Here is a 19,498-nt window from a genome sequence, read left to right as displayed (position 1 = left end):
TTTCCGGCCGAGTTACACCGATTCAAGCCGATTTGAGCCGATTTCATTTCAAAAAATTCCAATTTCCAACTAACCTGGATTGTGCTCTGCCATAGGAGGAGATGAGTCCCTGGAGGAGAAGGCTGAAGACCAGCTGAGGAGAAGTTTCATGGAGATCGCTGAGGAGACCGCTGGAGAGAAGTTTCATGGAATCGCTCCCTGTTTGTTGCGCGAATGGGAGAGAAGGGAAAAAGAGAAGGATAGCGCAGGGGGGCCAGTATTATTTGAGCTTTGAGATTCGTGAAGAACTTATTTGAACGGTTTTGATTTTTCAACAAGTCACGCAAAATATGAGATATCTCAGAGGATGAGAATTCGGTGTCGGACCCGAAATTTTTATTCAAATGGGTTTAAATCCCTTCCTTTCATCAATTCAAAAATCAAAGTGTAGGATGAGTTCAAGATTCGTGTTGGGATTAAATCCAATGGTCCAAGCAATCCAGAACTTAATATGTATTCATTTAATTTATTAAAAATCTGTTTTCGTCCAAATTTCGAATCAAAGATTCGTAACAATTTATAATGTCGTACGAGTATTATTACATATTTATAATTTGATTTTTAGATCCGACTAATTAAATTTCGAGTAGTATATATATATACATATAATTACCAAATCAATTTATAATTCCTAATTTAGTTACTCTTAGTTAGAATTCAATTATTTATTTATTTACATTATTTGATTTATTTCCTTTCTTAGTTTCACGATTGCAACGAATTTTAGATTTACCGAATATTTACAGTTTATTTATGGTGCTGTATTTTATCTTATGTTTTTAACCTCCAATTTTTAATGTACGAATTTGATTCGTTTATATTTCTAAATTTTAGATTCATTTTATGTTACTCAGATAAATTTGATTGTTCATTAATCTAATAAAAATTTTAATTATGCAAAATGATCAACTTAATAATTAAATCATGTTTTAAAATTTTGGAATATAACTCTTAATTAACATAGTTTTTTTTAAAATTATTTTTATCAATTTTTTCCTATTTTTTGTCTACAAAACAAGGCTTCTGCCAAAAATACCCGAGTTACCGATCCGATTCTTCCGATTCTGACTCGGCGGTCAAAAATCCGATTCCGATTCCGATTTTTTGAACCATGAGAAGCTGAGATTGCATTTTTGATTCATTCTTCTCATTATCTCCCCTCGTTACAAGGGATCTCGATCTCTCTCGTTCTCTCTCTCCATCTCTGGCAGTTAGGTACAATAGAATTGAAAGAGAAGAGGGAAAAATGGAATCAGACAGAAATGGAAAGTGGAGAAAAGAATAGTACAATAGAAATGGAAAGTTTTATCGGTTCAACTAGTTCAGAATTGTTCGGGTATGATAGTTAGAACATTTCTATTTTTAAAATCCATATGACGCTTCTTTTATGACTCTTTAACGGGTAGCAAACATGCATATGATTTTTTTTCAAAAAAAAAAAAAATTAAAACACAAAACGGTTTCTAACTAAATAATCATATATAATCAATGTGCATGAATTAGGTTTTTCTATTTTTGGCGCCTATTTTATAAATTGTACACGGTTGGATTAAGATCCAAATCAGTCGTATACATTCAAATTTTTATGCTACATTCTACTTGCATTAGAATCCAAATCAATCTTATAAATCATTTATAACTGATGGTCAGATGTTGATTATAATATCTAAATATTTTAACATTTTCAAAACATTTTAACATTTTCATAATTTATTTTTTAACATTTTAAATTATAATAATTTAAATTGTAACAATTTTAATTTTAATAATTTAAATTTTAAATATCTGTAAAAACTTGAATAACTGAAAACTCCACACAAATTTGTCTTATGGAGGGACAGGTAGTTGGAATTGGGCTTAGAAGAGGCCATCTTTGTAGTAGTGAATTTTGATAATTTCCCAATTAATTTGTTTTATGGAGGGACAGGTGTGGTAGGATATCCATATATAGATTCTTGAAATTATATATCTTGGTGGCGCAAGTCGAGGAGCAGTAAAGATACGGTATACATTCTGCCACACGTTTTGTATCAAATTTGAATATCAAATTTTTACTCAAAAGAACATTAATCATAGAGAAGTGCGAAGTGAGAAGAAGTGAGAACCATTAATTATTTTTTATTAATCATAGAGAAGCAAGATCAATTATTACATATAGCATTCTTTTAGCTCGATAGACATAGATTATTAGTTACTAACTAGCTAGCTAATAATCTTCTTATTTCACTCTGCAGAAGAGCCATCCAGAGTGGTAAATACTACAGCTTTCGACTTATTTTAAAGAGAAGGGTTCCAGCAAAAGCTGAGACATGACCTTTTTCATATTGCTGGGTTTGTTGTACCCATCTTCGAAGTACAGATAGAAAGTCTCCATCAATCTGCCCATATTGACAAATATCTCAAGTACTGTCCTGGGACCATCAGCCGGGGAAAGGCATGCCTGGTTTATTCTCTTCCATGCATCATCGGAAAACGACTGGAACTTAATAGTTGTTTCTTCCTTTGTTAACTTATGTTCCATCTTGTAGCACTCAAATGTTGTCGGCCCTTGTCCGGACTTAATTTCACGCTGAAAGTGAAATATCAAATAAAGCTAGTTTAACTTTACCTGTCTAGAATGTTTCAAATTTTCAGTTTGATTTGAAGTTGCACTTTTAAAATAGCATTGTTTTTGTTCTTCATAAAACTCATGGCCCTTTTCTGGATGCTTAAATATTTGATTTGAGGTAGTTCAGCTGCCACGAGACTATATTTTTGTCTTTTGACTAGAGCAATTGAGTCTTAAATATATAAAGCAATAGATAACCGAACAGCAAAATTAGAATTTATCTCGTACACTTGCTGTGCTGCTCGACATATACCAAATAATTTAATACTATTCAATTTAGATATATCACATATTAATGTGAACCCTAAACTGATATATACTAAGAAAGATAGTCCACTAGATAATGTTTGGGTGAATTTGATACCTCGTAGCCAACAAACTCGTCAGTGTATCTCATAATTCTCATGGAATCCTTGGCAATATCAGGGACAGAAGTGAGCCACTGAAAGACCTCTTTGGTGATCACTTCCTTGGGAACTCCTAAAAAGGGAGAACCAATAATGGAGATGATATACCCGTCCAATGCTGCTGTGTTGCGTTCATGGAAGGATGGTGTACACCCGCTCACACGCCAGTCTTCTTCTTGCATGAAACTGTCAATCAGTGTGTGAAGCTATTTATATAAAAAGAAAATGCATTAGAATTTTAATTTCCACAAAATTAATTAAATATTCGAAAAGTCAGGATGAAAATCATTATCAAATAGAAAGCATATGAATGACACCTGTGGATTAATTATACAATCTTAAAAATATTAAACTTGATATGTTACTTAAAATAATTAATTATCCATGTAAAAAAATAATTCAAATATGCAGAGTTAGAAAAAAATAAGAAAAACATCGTATCATACCCATTTTACAAAGTACGGCATACGGTACTTCTCACTAGGCTCTAGTTCATCCTCAAAATTTTTAATTGTCGTAATGAATTGGTGACAGAGGTTCCTCAAGTACATTGGTAGAAAATCCACTTCTTCTTCATCCCACCTGCAAGCAATTGATATTAAAAATAAATAAATAAAACTAAGCTGGAAATTAATTTACATTAAAAAGATCAGTTTGTACAGAAAACATATATATCCGTGGTAAATTTAATAACTTGCCTCTGTATTGCATCATTTAGAAGCTTGCAGTCTTCATATGTGCCGTACATATCAAAAGTGTCATCCACAACTGCTACCAATGCATTAAACTTGGCATTCATTATCCGTGCACGGCTATACTTGTCCTCATAATATAGTGACCAGCAAAAAATGATATAGGACTCTAATAAACGCTCCCGTGCATACTTTAGGTTCTCTCCAATATTTAGGTTCTTCCACCATCTGCATTAATATGTATAACCAAATCTGTATTAGTACTAATCTTTGTTCACTAATAATAAAATCTAGCACTATTTAATTGCCAGTAATATATAACCCTTTGTTAATCTTTTTTTTTTTTCTTCAATCTTGTTGGTTCTTATATGATCAAATCAGTGACATGGGCCAAAGAATTGATGCTGGGTGTCTTTCCTCTTAGTCTTAATTAATGGAGAGTGGTTAAATTATCAACGTGGAAAATAGAGAGGTGCAAACAAATAATGATCAGGATACTAAATTGCGGTGTACAAGCAGCAACAACGGACCAGCAAGGACTAACCATTTGGGGATTTTAAAAAGTAGATGCACAGGATTAGGAATACAACCTGAGATGCATGCGAATGTGATGGCTTGTAAGTTTCGGAGCGAATGTATGGGTGAGAATCGATATTTGCTTTCAATAAGGGACCTGGGGGATTATGTTTGAATTCATACCACTGATCTTATTTTAATTTCGATATGCCTTTGCTTTTGTAAATACTTCCGGGTGATTAGCTTTATCACTTTTGTACAGAAGTTCAATATTAACTTTAATTTGTTGCCTTGTTGTATAAATATATATATATATATATATATATATAATTAATGTTGTCAAATGTATTGCTTAATCAATTTATTTTTACTTGTGTGCTAATAATCCCGGGAGAATCTTATTATCTATTACATTCTTTGTATTACGAATTGCCTCTACTTATAGGTGTTATATCTAAAACTTTCCACAGTAGAGAAAGACTTCTATACTTGGTTAGTTGGTTTAAATATTTCAGCAGAGTTGATAAAAAAACTTTTCAAGTTTGGTTCATAGATCTGTAAAGATTTTCGATACAGATTTTTTGTATCTATAATTAGTTTTGTATGTTTTTTGTTCGGAAATTGTCCTCTCAGTTAGATATTAGCACAATTAAAGATAGAACTTAAGACATAAGTTCTGAACTAATAAGATGACACCATTTTCCCCTTGTTCTGTGGTAAATATTTGTATTTTGATCGGTATGAAGATATTGAACTAAAATCAGGGGCCCGATTGAGCTCTAGAATCTTTTTATAGAAGTTATCAGAGTTAGATAATTTTAAATCTAATTTGACACTAGAAAAATAGACTCAGATATCTACGTACCCATGATCAAGGGGTGAGATGAGATGAAACTCAGGCAATGAGTCTGACCAAACCCAAGCCAAAGTTGCTATAGAAAAATAACTAACCTAAATCCTACGTTTGCAGCGGAGTCAAATGTGTTGTGATTTTGGCCGACCTCAAATCAAATTTGTGATCAACATGGAAATGGACTCAAAGATCTACTAATAAATGTCAATGAAGGAATGAGATTTGAGCTGTGACTCCCACCAAAACCATGAAAAACTCAATAGAGATAGAAGTGGATTAACCTTTTGTTAAACAAATTGATCTATTAGTAAGCAATATATACATTGGAAAATAGAAAGGATGAGTTTTTTTTTGTTGTTGGCAAACTAAATCAAGCTCAAATGCATATATTTATACTTCTGATTTGTGAAATTTGATCTAAAATACTTTAAAGTTGAAATGCATATATCTGGTTTAAAACCATCAATTAAAAATGGAGTAATGTATTGGTTAAGTCCACGGATAGTTATCCCCGAGGCAATTGATTAATGGTTATCCCCCAACCCGTGTTGTTAAGCAATTATATCCACGGTGTCAAAACAGATTCTCATCAACTCTTTGTAGAATAGTTTTAAAATGATTATAAATATAGCATTGAACTCACATAGAAAGAATCTTCATCTCTTCTAAATGAAGACATTGCAATGTATTAAAGTCCAATTTTGCAAGCTCAAGTAATCTTTCATATTTGCTTTCCTTCTCATCATATTCTTCAATATAAAACCTTGCCTCCACTCTCGGCAACATCCGATGCATCGGTGTCTTGAGTGCACGCAATACTTGGCTTTTTAATGGGGATTTCAAATCATCAAGCATTAATGAGAGATGGCCCCTAGCGAAAGAAATTGCATCAGAAAGTATTTCTTCACCAGGAGTCGAAAGATACCCTGCGTTATACAGGCTTAGCAATCCTTTCGGGTCCTTGCGTATGTTCTCATCAAAGTTTCCTTGATCATCTTTGAAGTTGAGAAATACATCTGTAAGTGTTTAAAGACAGGAAATGGTCAGCTGGATTGACTAATTATGTCTGGATATAGAGGCAGAGCCACGTGAGTCCAAGATGTGACAATTCCCTCCCACTCCTTGAGATACAACTTTCTAAACAACAAAAAACATTTAACAAGTCCACTATATATGACAAATATCTATTATTTAAAAATTAGAACATGATATTATGAAAATATAATCAGGAGTTCTACTATTTAGGATAACATTTTTCATAAAAATATAATATTAAACAAAACTTGATGCAAAGAATGACAAACTATGGAATTAATTGTATATATATTACCAGAAGACGCGTTAAACCCGTGTTGCCTGAGTAGCCGGAAGCGAGTTGCCACATGATGAAGATCACAACTTACTAGTTTAGCATCATGAAGATGGCTTAATGCTTCATAAATCTCCCTCTTAAAGTGGTAACCTATGCCAAAATGTTGGATTACATCAATTAAGTTCACCATCTCCACACTGTCAATGGTGGACCCAAATGTCGCTCTAACTTCCTCTTTTAGCTCCCTTATCCTTGCTTCGATCCACTCTTTGGGCTTCTGCAAGACCAAATGTGCCAAGATAACTATTGAGGTCATGTAATTAATATATATGACCACTAGTGGAAAACCGATCATGTTGAAGGCGATACTGATACTATCAGGATCGGTTTTATATTTTTTAAAGAACCGATCCAAATAGAAACTATTAGGATCGGTTTTTTAACAAAACCGATCTTAATAGTTGTTATCTAGATCGGTTTTTGACTAAGAACCGATCCAGATACGTACTATCAAGATCGGTTTTTATATAAAAACCGATCTTGATATTTTTTTTCGAATTTTTTTTAATTAAAAATTACATATCAAGATCGGTTTTTATATAAAAACCGATCTTGATAGTACGTATCTGGATCGATTTTTATATAAAAACCGATCTTGATAGTACGTATCTGGATCGGTTTTTATATAAAAACCGATCTTGATAGTTTTTTCGAATTTTTTTTTAATTAAAAATTACATATCAAGATCGGTTTTTATATAAAAACCGATCCAGATACGTACTATCAAGATCGGTTTTTATATAAAAACCGATCTTAATAGTATTTTCAATTTTTTTTTAAAATTACATATCTAGATCGGTTTTTGAATAAAAACCGATCCAGATACGTACTATCAAGATTGGTTTTTATATAAAACCGATCCTGATGTTTTATTGAAGCTAAAAAAAAATATTTTTATTTATTTGACCAGCTTCCATATATATTTTGCTGGCCTGGCCAGCATCCTAAATTTTTTTTTTTTTTGCACAGTAAGAAGCAATAATCAATTAAATATCATATACACATTCTAAATTAATTATCATACACATCTTAAACTATTACAAAAAATTCATGTACTTCATACAAAGTTTTGTGAAGCATTACATATTATAACAAGAAATTTAAATCCAAAAAAAAATTAATTAACAAACATACAAGTGACTAATTGGGCTATTTCTTCAATTAACACACATTTATGCAATATACACATTTATGCAATTAATGTAAAGCACAACAATAAAAAAATCAATAATTACCTCTTTTGCAATCACATCACTTGAGATTAAAACCGACCCTAAAAACAAAAACAAAGGTAACAATTAGATGGAAAAACATTTTCCAATAAAAAATACAAAAAAATGTGTTTTAAAAGTATAATAATGAGAAAATTAGATAAAGCTAATACCATGATAGTTGATCGGCCGGATGATTAAGTAACTTGAGAGAGATGTCCTCAAAACTGTAAAACAATATACAAACACCATTAATTAATTTTTGAAACAATAAAAAAAATTAAAAACTGGCACAATTGAGCCGGAGGTGCGAGAGGCTCGGATTTGAGAGGAAGAGACGGAGAGAAAGAGAGAGAGAGACACGGAGGAGAGGGAGAGACGGAGACAGAGAGAGAGAGACAGAGTACTGAGGATTTGAGAGGGAGATACGGAGACAGAGACAGAGACGCTAAATTGAAAATGAGAGGCGCGAAATGAAAATAAGAAGAACCCTAGCTAAGCTGGTTATATAGGAAGTTATCATTAGGATCGGTTGTTTATAAAGAACCAATCCTAATAGTATCAGGATCGGTTTTTATAAAAAAACCAATCCTGATACTAATTTTTTTGAAAAAAAATAGTATCAGGATCGGTTTTTTATTATAAAAAACCGATCCTAATACAATTTTTTTTTCAAAATTGGTTCTGCAAAAAAAAAAAAAAAAAATCAGGGTTGGTTTTTTATAGAAAGCCAATCCTGATACTATCAGGATCGGTTTTTTATAAAAAACCGACCCTGATTTTTTTTTTTTTTGCAGAACCAACTTTGAAAAAAGAAATTGTATCAGGATCGGTTTTATTGCTAAAAACTGATCCTGATAGTATCTGGATCGGTTTTTAGCAATAAAACCGATCCAGGTAGTTTTTTTCTTTTATTTGGAAAATCTTTTCATATGGTTATGTTTAAATAAATATAAAAAATTACATATTAGAAATATAAGTTAATTATTTAATAGAAATTTTATTTAATTTTCAAATTCTACTTAAATGTAATTTATATTATTAAAATTACATATTAGCAATAAAACAGCAGATAGGTACTATTTGACATTGATATTTCATTAATGTAATTTTGATGAAAATTAATGTAATTTATATTATTAAAATTTATGTGATAATATAATTAATTATTTGACATTGATATTTCATTTTGAAGTCATTTTGACTATTGAATTTTTTTATACAATCATGCATGATGCATCAATGACGTGTGCCATATAATAATATACATAGGACTTGAACCCTTGTGTGGGGTTGTGAAGGAACGAATACGAACATTAGCATTTGGTCGATCGGAACCGTTAAAATGAAAGAATGTCATATTAATTTCACCATTATAAAATTTGATACAATTCGGGATTCATTTACTAGTTCATCAAAGCAAAACAATATAGCAACATCGCACGGCCGTAAATAGTTTACGTTGGATCAAGACTTACAGTTGTCGGGCCTTCGGCACTTTTACGTTATTAATGTTCCATGTTATATCTTGATCATTTAAAAATTATTACATGTCATTTAATTACAGGCCCACCGTTGGATGATCATGCAGAAATGAACGGTCTGCATTCCATTTAACAATTTGATGCCATTAATAATAATAAAATTGTACAAAATTGATCATGGTAGAGTTGATTTGGCCATACAAAAACAAATAAATAATTTTTATATTTTTCACATTTTTCTTAATATTTATCCGTGTACATGCATTACCAAACAGAAAAGAAAATAAATGGTAGCCGTTTGATGGTTGATAGACCATCAATATGAGTGGGGTTTACCTCAGTGATGTTTCTCATATAAAGTATTAGGATCGGTTTTTTATAAAAAACCGATCTTGATACTATTTTTTTTTTCAAAGTTGGTTCGGCAAAAAAAAAAAACATACTATTAGGATCGGTTTTTTATAAAAAACCGATCCTAATAGTATCAGGATCAGTTTTTTATAAAAAAACCGATCCTAATACTTTATATGAGAAACATCACTGAGGTAAACCCCACTCATATTGATGGTCTATCAACCATCAAACGGCTACCATTTATTTTCTTTTCTGTTTGGTAATGCATGTACACGGATAAATATTAAGAAAAATGTGAAAATTATAAAAATTATTTATTTGTGTTTGTATGGCCAAATCAACTCTACCATGATCACATAAATTTTAATAATATAAATTACATTAATTTTCATCAAAATTACATTAATATTATTTAAGTAGAATTTGAAAATTAAATAAAATTTCTATTAAATAATTAACTTATATTTCTAATATGTAATTTTTTATATTTATTTAAACATAACCATATGAAAGGATTTTCCAAATAAAAGAAAAAAACTATCTGGATTGGTTTTATTGCTAAAAACTGATCCAGATACTATCAGGATCGGTTTTTAGAAATAAAACCGATCCTGATACAATTTTTTTTTTTCAAAGTTGGTTCTGCAAAAAAAAACAAAAAAAACAAAAAAAAAAAAAAAAAAATTACTGATCCTGATAGTTAAACTATTAGGATCGGTTGTTTAGAACAACTGATCCTGATACTATCAAGATCGGTTTTTCTAAACAACCGATCCTAATAGTTTAACTATCAGGATCAGTTTTTTAGAATAACTGATCCTGATAGTTCACAAATTAGGATCGGTTGACTAAAAAACCCGATCTAACTAGTTTTTAGGATCGGTTTTGTTCAGAAAACCGATCCATGTAGGTATTAGTATCGGTTGTTTCATATAACCGATCCAGATAGGCCGATCCTGATTCATGTTTTTCCACTAGTGGACGCTTACCACTAAATATTAGTCATGGTTCGCACCATGCATAATGTAAAACTATTGAGTTCCTTACAATATATAATATTTACGCAGCCTTAGCTTTCTTGTCATGTCTATATAAAATTGAAAATTTGTTATTTAATATTAGGTTTTTAGCTAGCGAAATAGAGAAGAGGGTACGTAGAGAATGATAGAGGAAGAGCGACAGAGAGTTGAGAATGATAGAGTAGAACTAGGTGTCTAAACTCACCAAGCTTCGTAAGATTAACTCCGAAACCTATCGGATTGAGTTCAAATAAAAAATTCAAATCGTTGAAACCGATCTACTTCACCTGTTACGTGTCAAAATTATAAACTTTTAAATTAATTTAGAATGAAGTCAATCAGTAAAAAAAAAAAAATTTATCAGTTAATTTATAAAGTGTTTATTTTTGTCATTTTTCTATTACTTGATCATATATTAATTAATTCAAAAAATTAAAATTAGATATGTAAATGTTTGACTTGTGAAGTAGATTGATTTCAATGGTATGGATTTGATTGTCGTTTGATTTCGATGGGAGAATTTTTCGAATTAAACTCACCGAGAGGCTCTTGATGAGGTTAAAAAAAAATTCTAATAATATGATAAGTTATATATAAAAGGAAAAATAAAATTACATGATAAATAGTTCATCAGGTCGAAAACCAATTTGGATCACAATATTACAATTTGAATTAACGACCTTTGATCTTTTATATATATATATATATATATATATATATATATATATATATATATATATATATATATATATATATATATATATATATATATATATATAGAGTTGGGCTACGGTGAGTTGCGAAGTAAAGCGACTATTTTACTTCACGCTCATATTTTGCGATTTTGAAGTTCAAAACGTCGATCCGAACTGCTCAACGGTTTGAATCGGCTATTTGAACTTTGAAATGGAGATATTGCGTGAAGTAAAAACGTGTTTTATTTCGCAACTCACTGTAGCCTTACTCTATATATATATATGGGAATATGCTAGCATGCTATGCGTAGCATAGCTCTCCTCCATGCAACGGCTCAATATTCGACTTTTCAAAATCCTAACGGTTGATCCAAACCGTTCAACTTGTTCTCCATATTAATATATTAATAGTAAAAAAATTTCAAAAAATGTAAAATTTGGTCTCCAAATATATATTAATATGAGAACAAGATGAACAGTTCGGATCGACCGTTAGGATTTTGAAAAGTCAAATATTGAGCCGTTGCATGGAGGGGAGCTATGCTACGCGTAGCATGCTAGCATATTCCTATATATATATATATATATATAGTAAGGCTACAGTGAGTTGCGAAATAAAACACGTTTTTACTTCACGCAATATCTCCATTTCAAAGTTCAAATAGCCGATTAGAAAACCCTATAGGGTGTGATGTGCTTATCAAGAGGAGTTGGTGAGCACACATCCAAAAGGTTATAGGATTGACTTCGAACTACAAATACAAACCGTTGAAATCCATGTACTTCGTGAGTGATGCATGTACATACCAAAATTTGAAAATTTTGAATTTATTTAGCATATGGTCCAGCAGTCAATGGTAACTACCTATGTGTCATTAGTTTTTAGGGAATTCATATCCTCTCCAATACCTGATAAGGGAATCTTTTACAATTACTAGATCTCAACCGTTCATTTTAACTTGGCACGAATCGCAAAGCACAAAAACACTGCCCCCCATTGTGATCCGAATCCTAAACCGGTTGAGATTTAATCTCAAACCGTAAAGTGAGGGTGATTCTCTGCAATACCGTAGAGGATACGGATTCGTTTTTAGGACCGTGTATAGTCGGATTTTCTATAGTAGTGTCAAATTTGTTATCATGATGTTATGTAATTACTTTTCGAATAAATGGAAGGTCATTTCCAAATAATTAAAAAAGGACCGCGCGCACCAAAATATTCTACGGCTTCATATTACAGTGCCTTGTTGGAGTACAAATAAACCAAACAATTTATAAATTTATAATAAAAATGCATCGTTGATCCTGAACTTATTATAAAATTATTGGTTTGAAATTCATCATGTGATGTTAATATTTTGTTGTTGAACTCGGGAATCCCTGGTGGTCTTAACACTCTGTGTGTTTTGCATTGAAAATTCACGCGCGTATATATATACATATGATACAATACATGCACATGAAATCTGCACATATTATAATTTAAACTTAATAGTAATCCACGTACACTTAACTTTATTTACAGTAATCTCTAATAAAAGGAACTTTCTTTGATGAAATATATCAAATGATATACATCGAATTTACTTTCCATTATATTTAATATAACTAATATGAAATACAAATATAACAGGCCTATATAATTTGATCCATTGTCAAGGAAACACTCGTCTTGTATTATATTTTGTACAAATTAGAGCTTTGTGAAAAGTATTGAAGAAATATGCCTTGGGAAATTTATATGCACTAACTATATCAGTCAATTTCAATTTATAAGAAAAGGATTCAATTAAATGAGGGTTTAAGTATTCTTATGATTCCAATTGTATACAGCAAATTAAATTAGCTAGGAAAAACTGAAACTGTCCTTAATAGTTGGCCAACTATATTTACATACATACATACATACATACATACATACATACATACATACATGCACACATACATGTACATAAATACATACATACACACATACACATACATACATACATACACACACACTAACACACACATACATGTACATAAATATAGAGAGAAAGAGAGTCTATCATACTTTGATTATAAAGAAATTTTACAGTAGTTAATTATACTTTTCTTTTCAGCGAACTAGAACCACTTTCTGTTTATTATCAAATAAGCAGTACATCAAAGGAACCCAACAGCAAACTATAACTCTGGAGTTGACATTCATGGAAAAAATATAGAGATTTTAAACAGCGGTTTACCTGAATAGGGGCTATGTGAGTGATGAAAGTGTCAACACTCCATGCAGTCGGCTCATAGTTAAAATTGCCACGACCCCGCTGCTGGGCTACAGATCGAGACAAGAGAGGCATCCTTCCACATATCTTTCGTTCTGTCAATCTACGTCGCAAACAAAAAAAACAACAGAAACAATACGGCTTTAGCTACAAAGCTTAGTAACCGGTTATTTAATGACGCGCTTCTCTATAATTGGCTTTAGCTACAAAGCTGCAGTTAAAGTAGTCTATAAATATTCAGCATGTCAGATTTTATATAAAAATTACTTCATACTCGCATGCTGGCAATTAAATTTTTGTTTAACAAATATATGTTAAAATATGTAGAGTCAGCTTCCTTTTTTCTGTTTTTTTTTTTTCTTTTGTTGAAAGGTCTCTAGATAGATTTTCATTCAATAGGGAAATTGATCATTGATAAAATCTAGTTATTAATTAATCAAACTTTCTTTACTGTCTGGAAATCTTTAGCGTTTATGTAACACTATATAATTTTATTTTATGTACGTACGATCTAATTGAAAATTTCATTTTAAAAATATAAATAATTATGAAACACCACATAATTGAAAATACTAAATTAAGGTACAACATAAATAGTGTATAAATTTGTTCATCCTTACATGTCAACTTTTCTTTGTCATTTATTTTTATTTAACAACTTCACAAATTATCCAAATTAAACTACCGTGACAAGAAACAAATAAATTCAATATAGATCTCTGAAATTATATAGTCCATATAAAATATTGTTGCCAAATCATAATCTAATTATATATCTGCTAGAAGGTGTATTTATAAAAAAGGTGCGAATCTAATTGAAATAACTAATTAACTTCTCAAATAAACCAACCATAAATTGTATAATTATAACCACCCCTCTTAACCGCCCCCTCAGTTCAATCAAGCGTCACCCAGTCACGCCCCTATCCTGTTAATTCCCTTTTGTCTATTTTAATTCCAAACCGCTTAAATATCAATTGTGTTCCCTGACACATCTTTTGTCCCTCCTCTTTTCTTCAAACTCAATATTTGACTCTATACCACTTGGATGAAATTTCATGTATCAAACTTAGAGCAATTATATAGTAATCATCCATTGTGCAACTTCAAAATTTCATGCTTCAGTTTTATCCATCGGGATTTATAACAGCCACCGAAGGACTACCCAAAAATCTCTTCTCTTAATCTTTTGGAAGTTTCTCATCAAGGTAACCCCAGATTAATTACTATTTTCTCAATATTATTATACTTTGTAAATAGTATCATATAGTATGTTTATTTTTGGTTCAAACGTTTATAAATGTCTATTAAATCTCATCTATTTTATATTTATTTGCTTGATGAAGATTCATGAAAATTATTTATTTAATAAGATTTCTTTTATTTATTTATTTGATAAAATCTCTAGATCATATAATCGGTGGAAATTAAGAATGGTTTCGATTGTCAAAAATTTATAGAATTTCATAAATCAATATATTAAACTATAATAAAATATTATATATATATACATATATATATATTCGTATTTTGCCTGTTTCTACTTATTTCGAAATCCAGTAAGAATAGCTTTTAAATAAGTTTCAATTTTTCCTTTAACGTAAAATTGATAATATAAATTATTAACCGAATAATACTTGTTCTATTAACTTCAATTAGTTTGAGTCTCACCAAAGTACGGGAATTGTATAAACATTACTTGAGTTTTCAGTTAGTTTATAATTAAATGGTAAATTTTCACCGATAACCTTAGAGATTTATTCACCGATAACCCTAGAACTATTTTTATTACAAACAACTATTTTGATTTACATTTACTATTCTATTTGATGGAAACTTTCACCGATAACCCTAGAGATTTATTCACTAATAACCTAGAACTATGTTATTTATTTACAAAGAACTATACTCTAAAACTTATAAATAATATATATTTTTATCATGAGAAATAAATTTCACTATATGCATGCTCTTAATCAACTTGAAAATATATACAGACGTTCTGGTCAATAAATTCTATTATATATATATACTTTAATATATCATGAGAAATAAATTTCATTATATTTATATACGTACAGAGGTACATACCGACGTTCTAATCAAAATCAATTTTAATATATGCATGATCTTAGGGTAAACTTTACTGCTTATATCTAGTTGCATATTCGGACCATATGTACTCTATAATTATCGGTCTAGTAACAGACGAATGAAAAATAAAATGTATAAATATTAATTTGCGAATCGTATTACATGGTCTAGGTCTGAGTTATGGAGTAAAGAGTGACGAAGAAGCGGTAACAAATTACACCACAATAGCAGGTACGGGTTTCCTGGACATTGTCAAATTGTTACTTATAGTTTTGTTTGCATTTATTTATTTATGGAATTATGCATGTTGAATCGAACGATCCTTTTTGTTTTGTTTAGAATACTAGGATAAGATTATTCAATTGATCAATGGATTTTTAAGATGTGTAGTGTAGAGTATGATATTTGTGTGATTAAATGAAACAAACGTGGAAAGTAACGAATAAGTTAAAGGAAAGGGGCCAATATGCGTTGAACGCATGTTGGAATGTATACATTGGGTCTAGTGTCCGACTGGACCCCTCGTTAACGTGGCGTTGGTTGGACTTCCCGTCACGGGTCAATATCTTGCAGTGGTTCGAGTCCCCGTTGAACTAGTGGTGGTTCGAGTCCCCCTAGTGAGACGCCAATAGCTGGGGTGGTTCGAGTCCCCCTGGTGAAGCAAAGAAGATCTAGCGGTGGTTCGAGTCTCCGTCTAGTGGCATGGCCAAGATCTAGTGGGGTTTGAGTCCCCCTGGTGAGGCAGTTAAAAACTTGAAAGATAACTTAAGAAGTGTGTGTGTGTGTGTGTACCCCCGCGTGTGTGTGTTTTAAATATTCATTAGTAAGATCGCATGTAAGGATATAATTTTAATATCCTATTTGTGTTAATAAGTAAATTTGACAAATTCCGTGACTGAAACTAAATCCCGTACTGAGAGACTGTTCGATCTCTCACCCGTTCCACTTTTATGTGGGTTCCAGGAAATCATGAGGCTGACATGGAGCACGAATATGAGGGATACGGATCAGGAAGGCAACAAACAGAGGGCTCAATTATCTTTTTATTTTCTTTTTAGTTAAACTTTAATTCTCTCTTTGAAAGTGGATACATTGACTGACATGGCAATTATCGGTTTGTTTGCCATGTTTGTCTTGATCTCATGTTGAATGTGTGTTATGCACTCAAATTAATTGTAATGTTGGAAGACTTATTTGACTTTTAAATGTTGCATGAGTATTTATTAAAAATTGAGCTTCAATGCTACTTGAGCCGAATGGAAAATTGAGTAACATTTAAATGTTGACCAAATGGCAGCAAAGAAAATTAATTATTCTTCCAATCAATTTGTTTTTCTCCAATCATGGAAATTGAATAGGGAGGGTATTAACAAATTCATTTAATTATGAAATCTGATTGAAATGAGAAGAAACAAAATTAAAAAGAAATTGAAATGGGCCAAAATTCATTATGGGCCGGGCCGACCATATTAAAATGATGATTCACATGGTAACAACGTGAGGGGATTGCATTCCAGTTTTGTTTCTCATTTAACCTGACAGGATGGTCCCGCACAAACACAGATAGTTAGATGAAAGGGATCTTCTTCCTCTTCTCTAACAGACAAAAAGTCAGGAGAAATGACATAAGGAAGTGTTATCTTGTATTAAAGGACTAACCTAGTATTCTTTAATCAATGCTTAAACAAAAATGGAGGTTGAGAAGTGTTCTTTTGCATTAAAGGACTAACTCATTCTCTTTTCTTTATTTATCTGATTCTATAGTGCTTTGGACATGCAAATTGTGTTCTCTTGCATTAGAAGACTAGATTTGTTTTGTTTTTAGCCTTGAGTCAAATTTGGGACTGCTATATGGAAGTTGACCCAGCAAGAAAATAAAGTTTTCTATGCAAATGAAATCATGTCAATGTAAAAGAAAAGATTGTGAGTTGAGGCTATAATGACCACAATGTGCTTACTGTCATGATGTATTTACAGTCAAGTATGAGAGTAGCCAAAGAAGTCCAATAAAAGGCATGATTTCATATGCAAATAATGTTTACTTGCAAACTGAATGAATAAACAGAGACTAGGGATCTTGCTGCATAAGGTTATGCTCAAAATATCAGGAGTATGCTTGCAAAGTTGCTAGTATCTTGTTTACTCACTTGCTGGTAAAAGAAAAACAGTGAAGGAAAGGGATTTAATCAATGATATCAGTACTCAGACATGCTAAGAGCCTTTCTGGCATGACACATAAACGCACCAGAATCCACTGAGTACATGAGGCCAGTGATGAACCCCTTTGATGCCCCTACTATCTCAAAAATGCCCAAAAATACCCTTCTGTCAAAACTGGCAAATCAGAAGATATAGACTGCGTTCTGTCAAAAAAAAAGAAAAGAGGCATGCAGAGGACTTTATTCGATACAGATTATACCCAAATTTCTATTTATTTGGATTTTTCTTCTATTTGTTATGGATTTTTGAATCTCAGCCTTTCAGTTTATTTTTCTGGTATTCTTCTTCTTTTTTGTTTCTTCATGGATGCATGATACAAAACCTCACACCAGACAGATAAAGAAAATTCCAGAAACCACCAAATAAATTATTCATATAGATTAACTCATGATGAACATTTCCATGTAAAGAAATCATAATTTGGTGTAGTACTTTGCTTAGAATAAAAATAACAAATCAGACTGTCAGAATAATAGAACTGCTGGTACCACAAACTGCTCCTTGGGAAAACCCTTTACCACTGTTGGTTATAGGATGCCAAATCTCATGAAATTTATTGATCATATATATCAGATTTAGATCTACATTTTCATATACAGAACACAAAATTTGGTGTATCCAATTGTTGGGAATTGATCTTCAAAGTTTAGAAAAAACTGAAAACTGCTGCTGCTCAGTTTACCAGAAAACTGAATTATTATGATGTTTTGAAACATTGATAGAGTCCTGTTACTCCTGTAATATATGCCTTGAGCCCTCAATTTTTTGTGGATTATAAAGAAAACAACAAGTAACAACCTGGACAAATTTCAGCATGAAATGACAAACCAATAGGGTGAAATTCAAATCACAATGTAGTACCACGCACAAATTCTGAAATTGCTGAAACAGCAGGGGTATTGGTACAAAACCAGATAGAATCAAGTAAAATAAAAACAAAAAAAAATACGGGATAAATCTCGGAGATACCTAACTTGATTTAGAATGTCTCTGTGAATTTAGATCATCACCTCACATTTAAAAATTAATGAAATATGGAAAATCACAAAAGGATGTTGAAATTGATAGCACTGTACTATGAGTTAGAACAAATAGCTAGTCATGGTATCTAAGCATGAAATTTGACATGGATACTCATGAAACCATGCACTAAACTGATCTGAATTTAGAACATCAGCTTGTGTGAAGAAATCTTGAAGATAAAGTAAAGATGTTAGTTCTCAGTCTACGTTAGAGGAACTAAGCAACTATCCCTGGTTCACTGTCATAAGCTCCAAAGCCCAATTCATTTGCAAATCTCACCCCAGAACCTGATGTGAAGCTTCTTAGAATTAAGCATGACTTGCGCCTTCCTTAACTCAGTTATAAAAGAAATCAATCAAATTAGTGATAATCTCATTCATCGGAACCAAACTAGATATGACAAATCTAAATTTGTTCGAAACCAAGTTTGGTTTCAAAATTGACGCCTCAAGTAGCCTCTTTTCCAAGTTCAGGTGTTTATGCGGAGAAAGCATGTAAACTAATGAAGAAAACAACCTAAAACGCATCGGTACCGTATACGACCGGTACCAAGAACTACCCATTCCGATGGTCGCTGGAAGTCGAGAGGCGGCGCGGTAGTATCCTAGCATCAAGGCGATCCTAGCCATATCCTCCTTTGGCTCAATCAT

General features: G+C 31.7%; 2 protein-coding genes across 2 annotated transcripts; both read right to left on the bottom strand.

Moving 5' to 3' along the window:
- Positions 1–2,311: 2,311 nt before the first annotated feature.
- On the bottom strand, positions 2,312–3,302 carry LOC144545026 (terpene synthase 3-like). Its single transcript, XM_078293580.1, has 2 exons — positions 3,012–3,302; positions 2,312–2,608 (listed from the first exon to the last, which is right to left on the bottom strand). The coding sequence occupies exons 1-2, from the start codon at positions 3,234–3,236 to the stop codon at positions 2,312–2,314; spliced, it is 522 nt and encodes a 173-aa protein (XP_078149706.1). The 5' UTR covers positions 3,237–3,302.
- Positions 3,303–3,494: 192 nt separating this feature from the next.
- LOC144545025 (alpha-humulene synthase-like) lies at positions 3,495–19,498 on the bottom strand. The gene is made up of 7 exons (XM_078293579.1): positions 19,398–19,498; positions 17,808–17,939; positions 13,476–13,614; positions 6,446–6,704; positions 5,759–6,131; positions 3,753–3,974; positions 3,495–3,636 (listed from the first exon to the last, which is right to left on the bottom strand). The coding sequence occupies exons 1-7, from the start codon at positions 19,496–19,498 to the stop codon at positions 3,495–3,497; spliced, it is 1,368 nt and encodes a 455-aa protein (XP_078149705.1).

The sequence above is a fragment of the Carex rostrata genome, chromosome 27, assembly GCF_964058835.1.
Source record: "Carex rostrata chromosome 27, lpCarRost1.2, whole genome shotgun sequence".
Classification (NCBI taxonomy): Eukaryota; Viridiplantae; Streptophyta; class Magnoliopsida; order Poales; family Cyperaceae; genus Carex; species Carex rostrata.
This window is presented reverse-complemented; position numbering and strand designations above follow the sequence as displayed.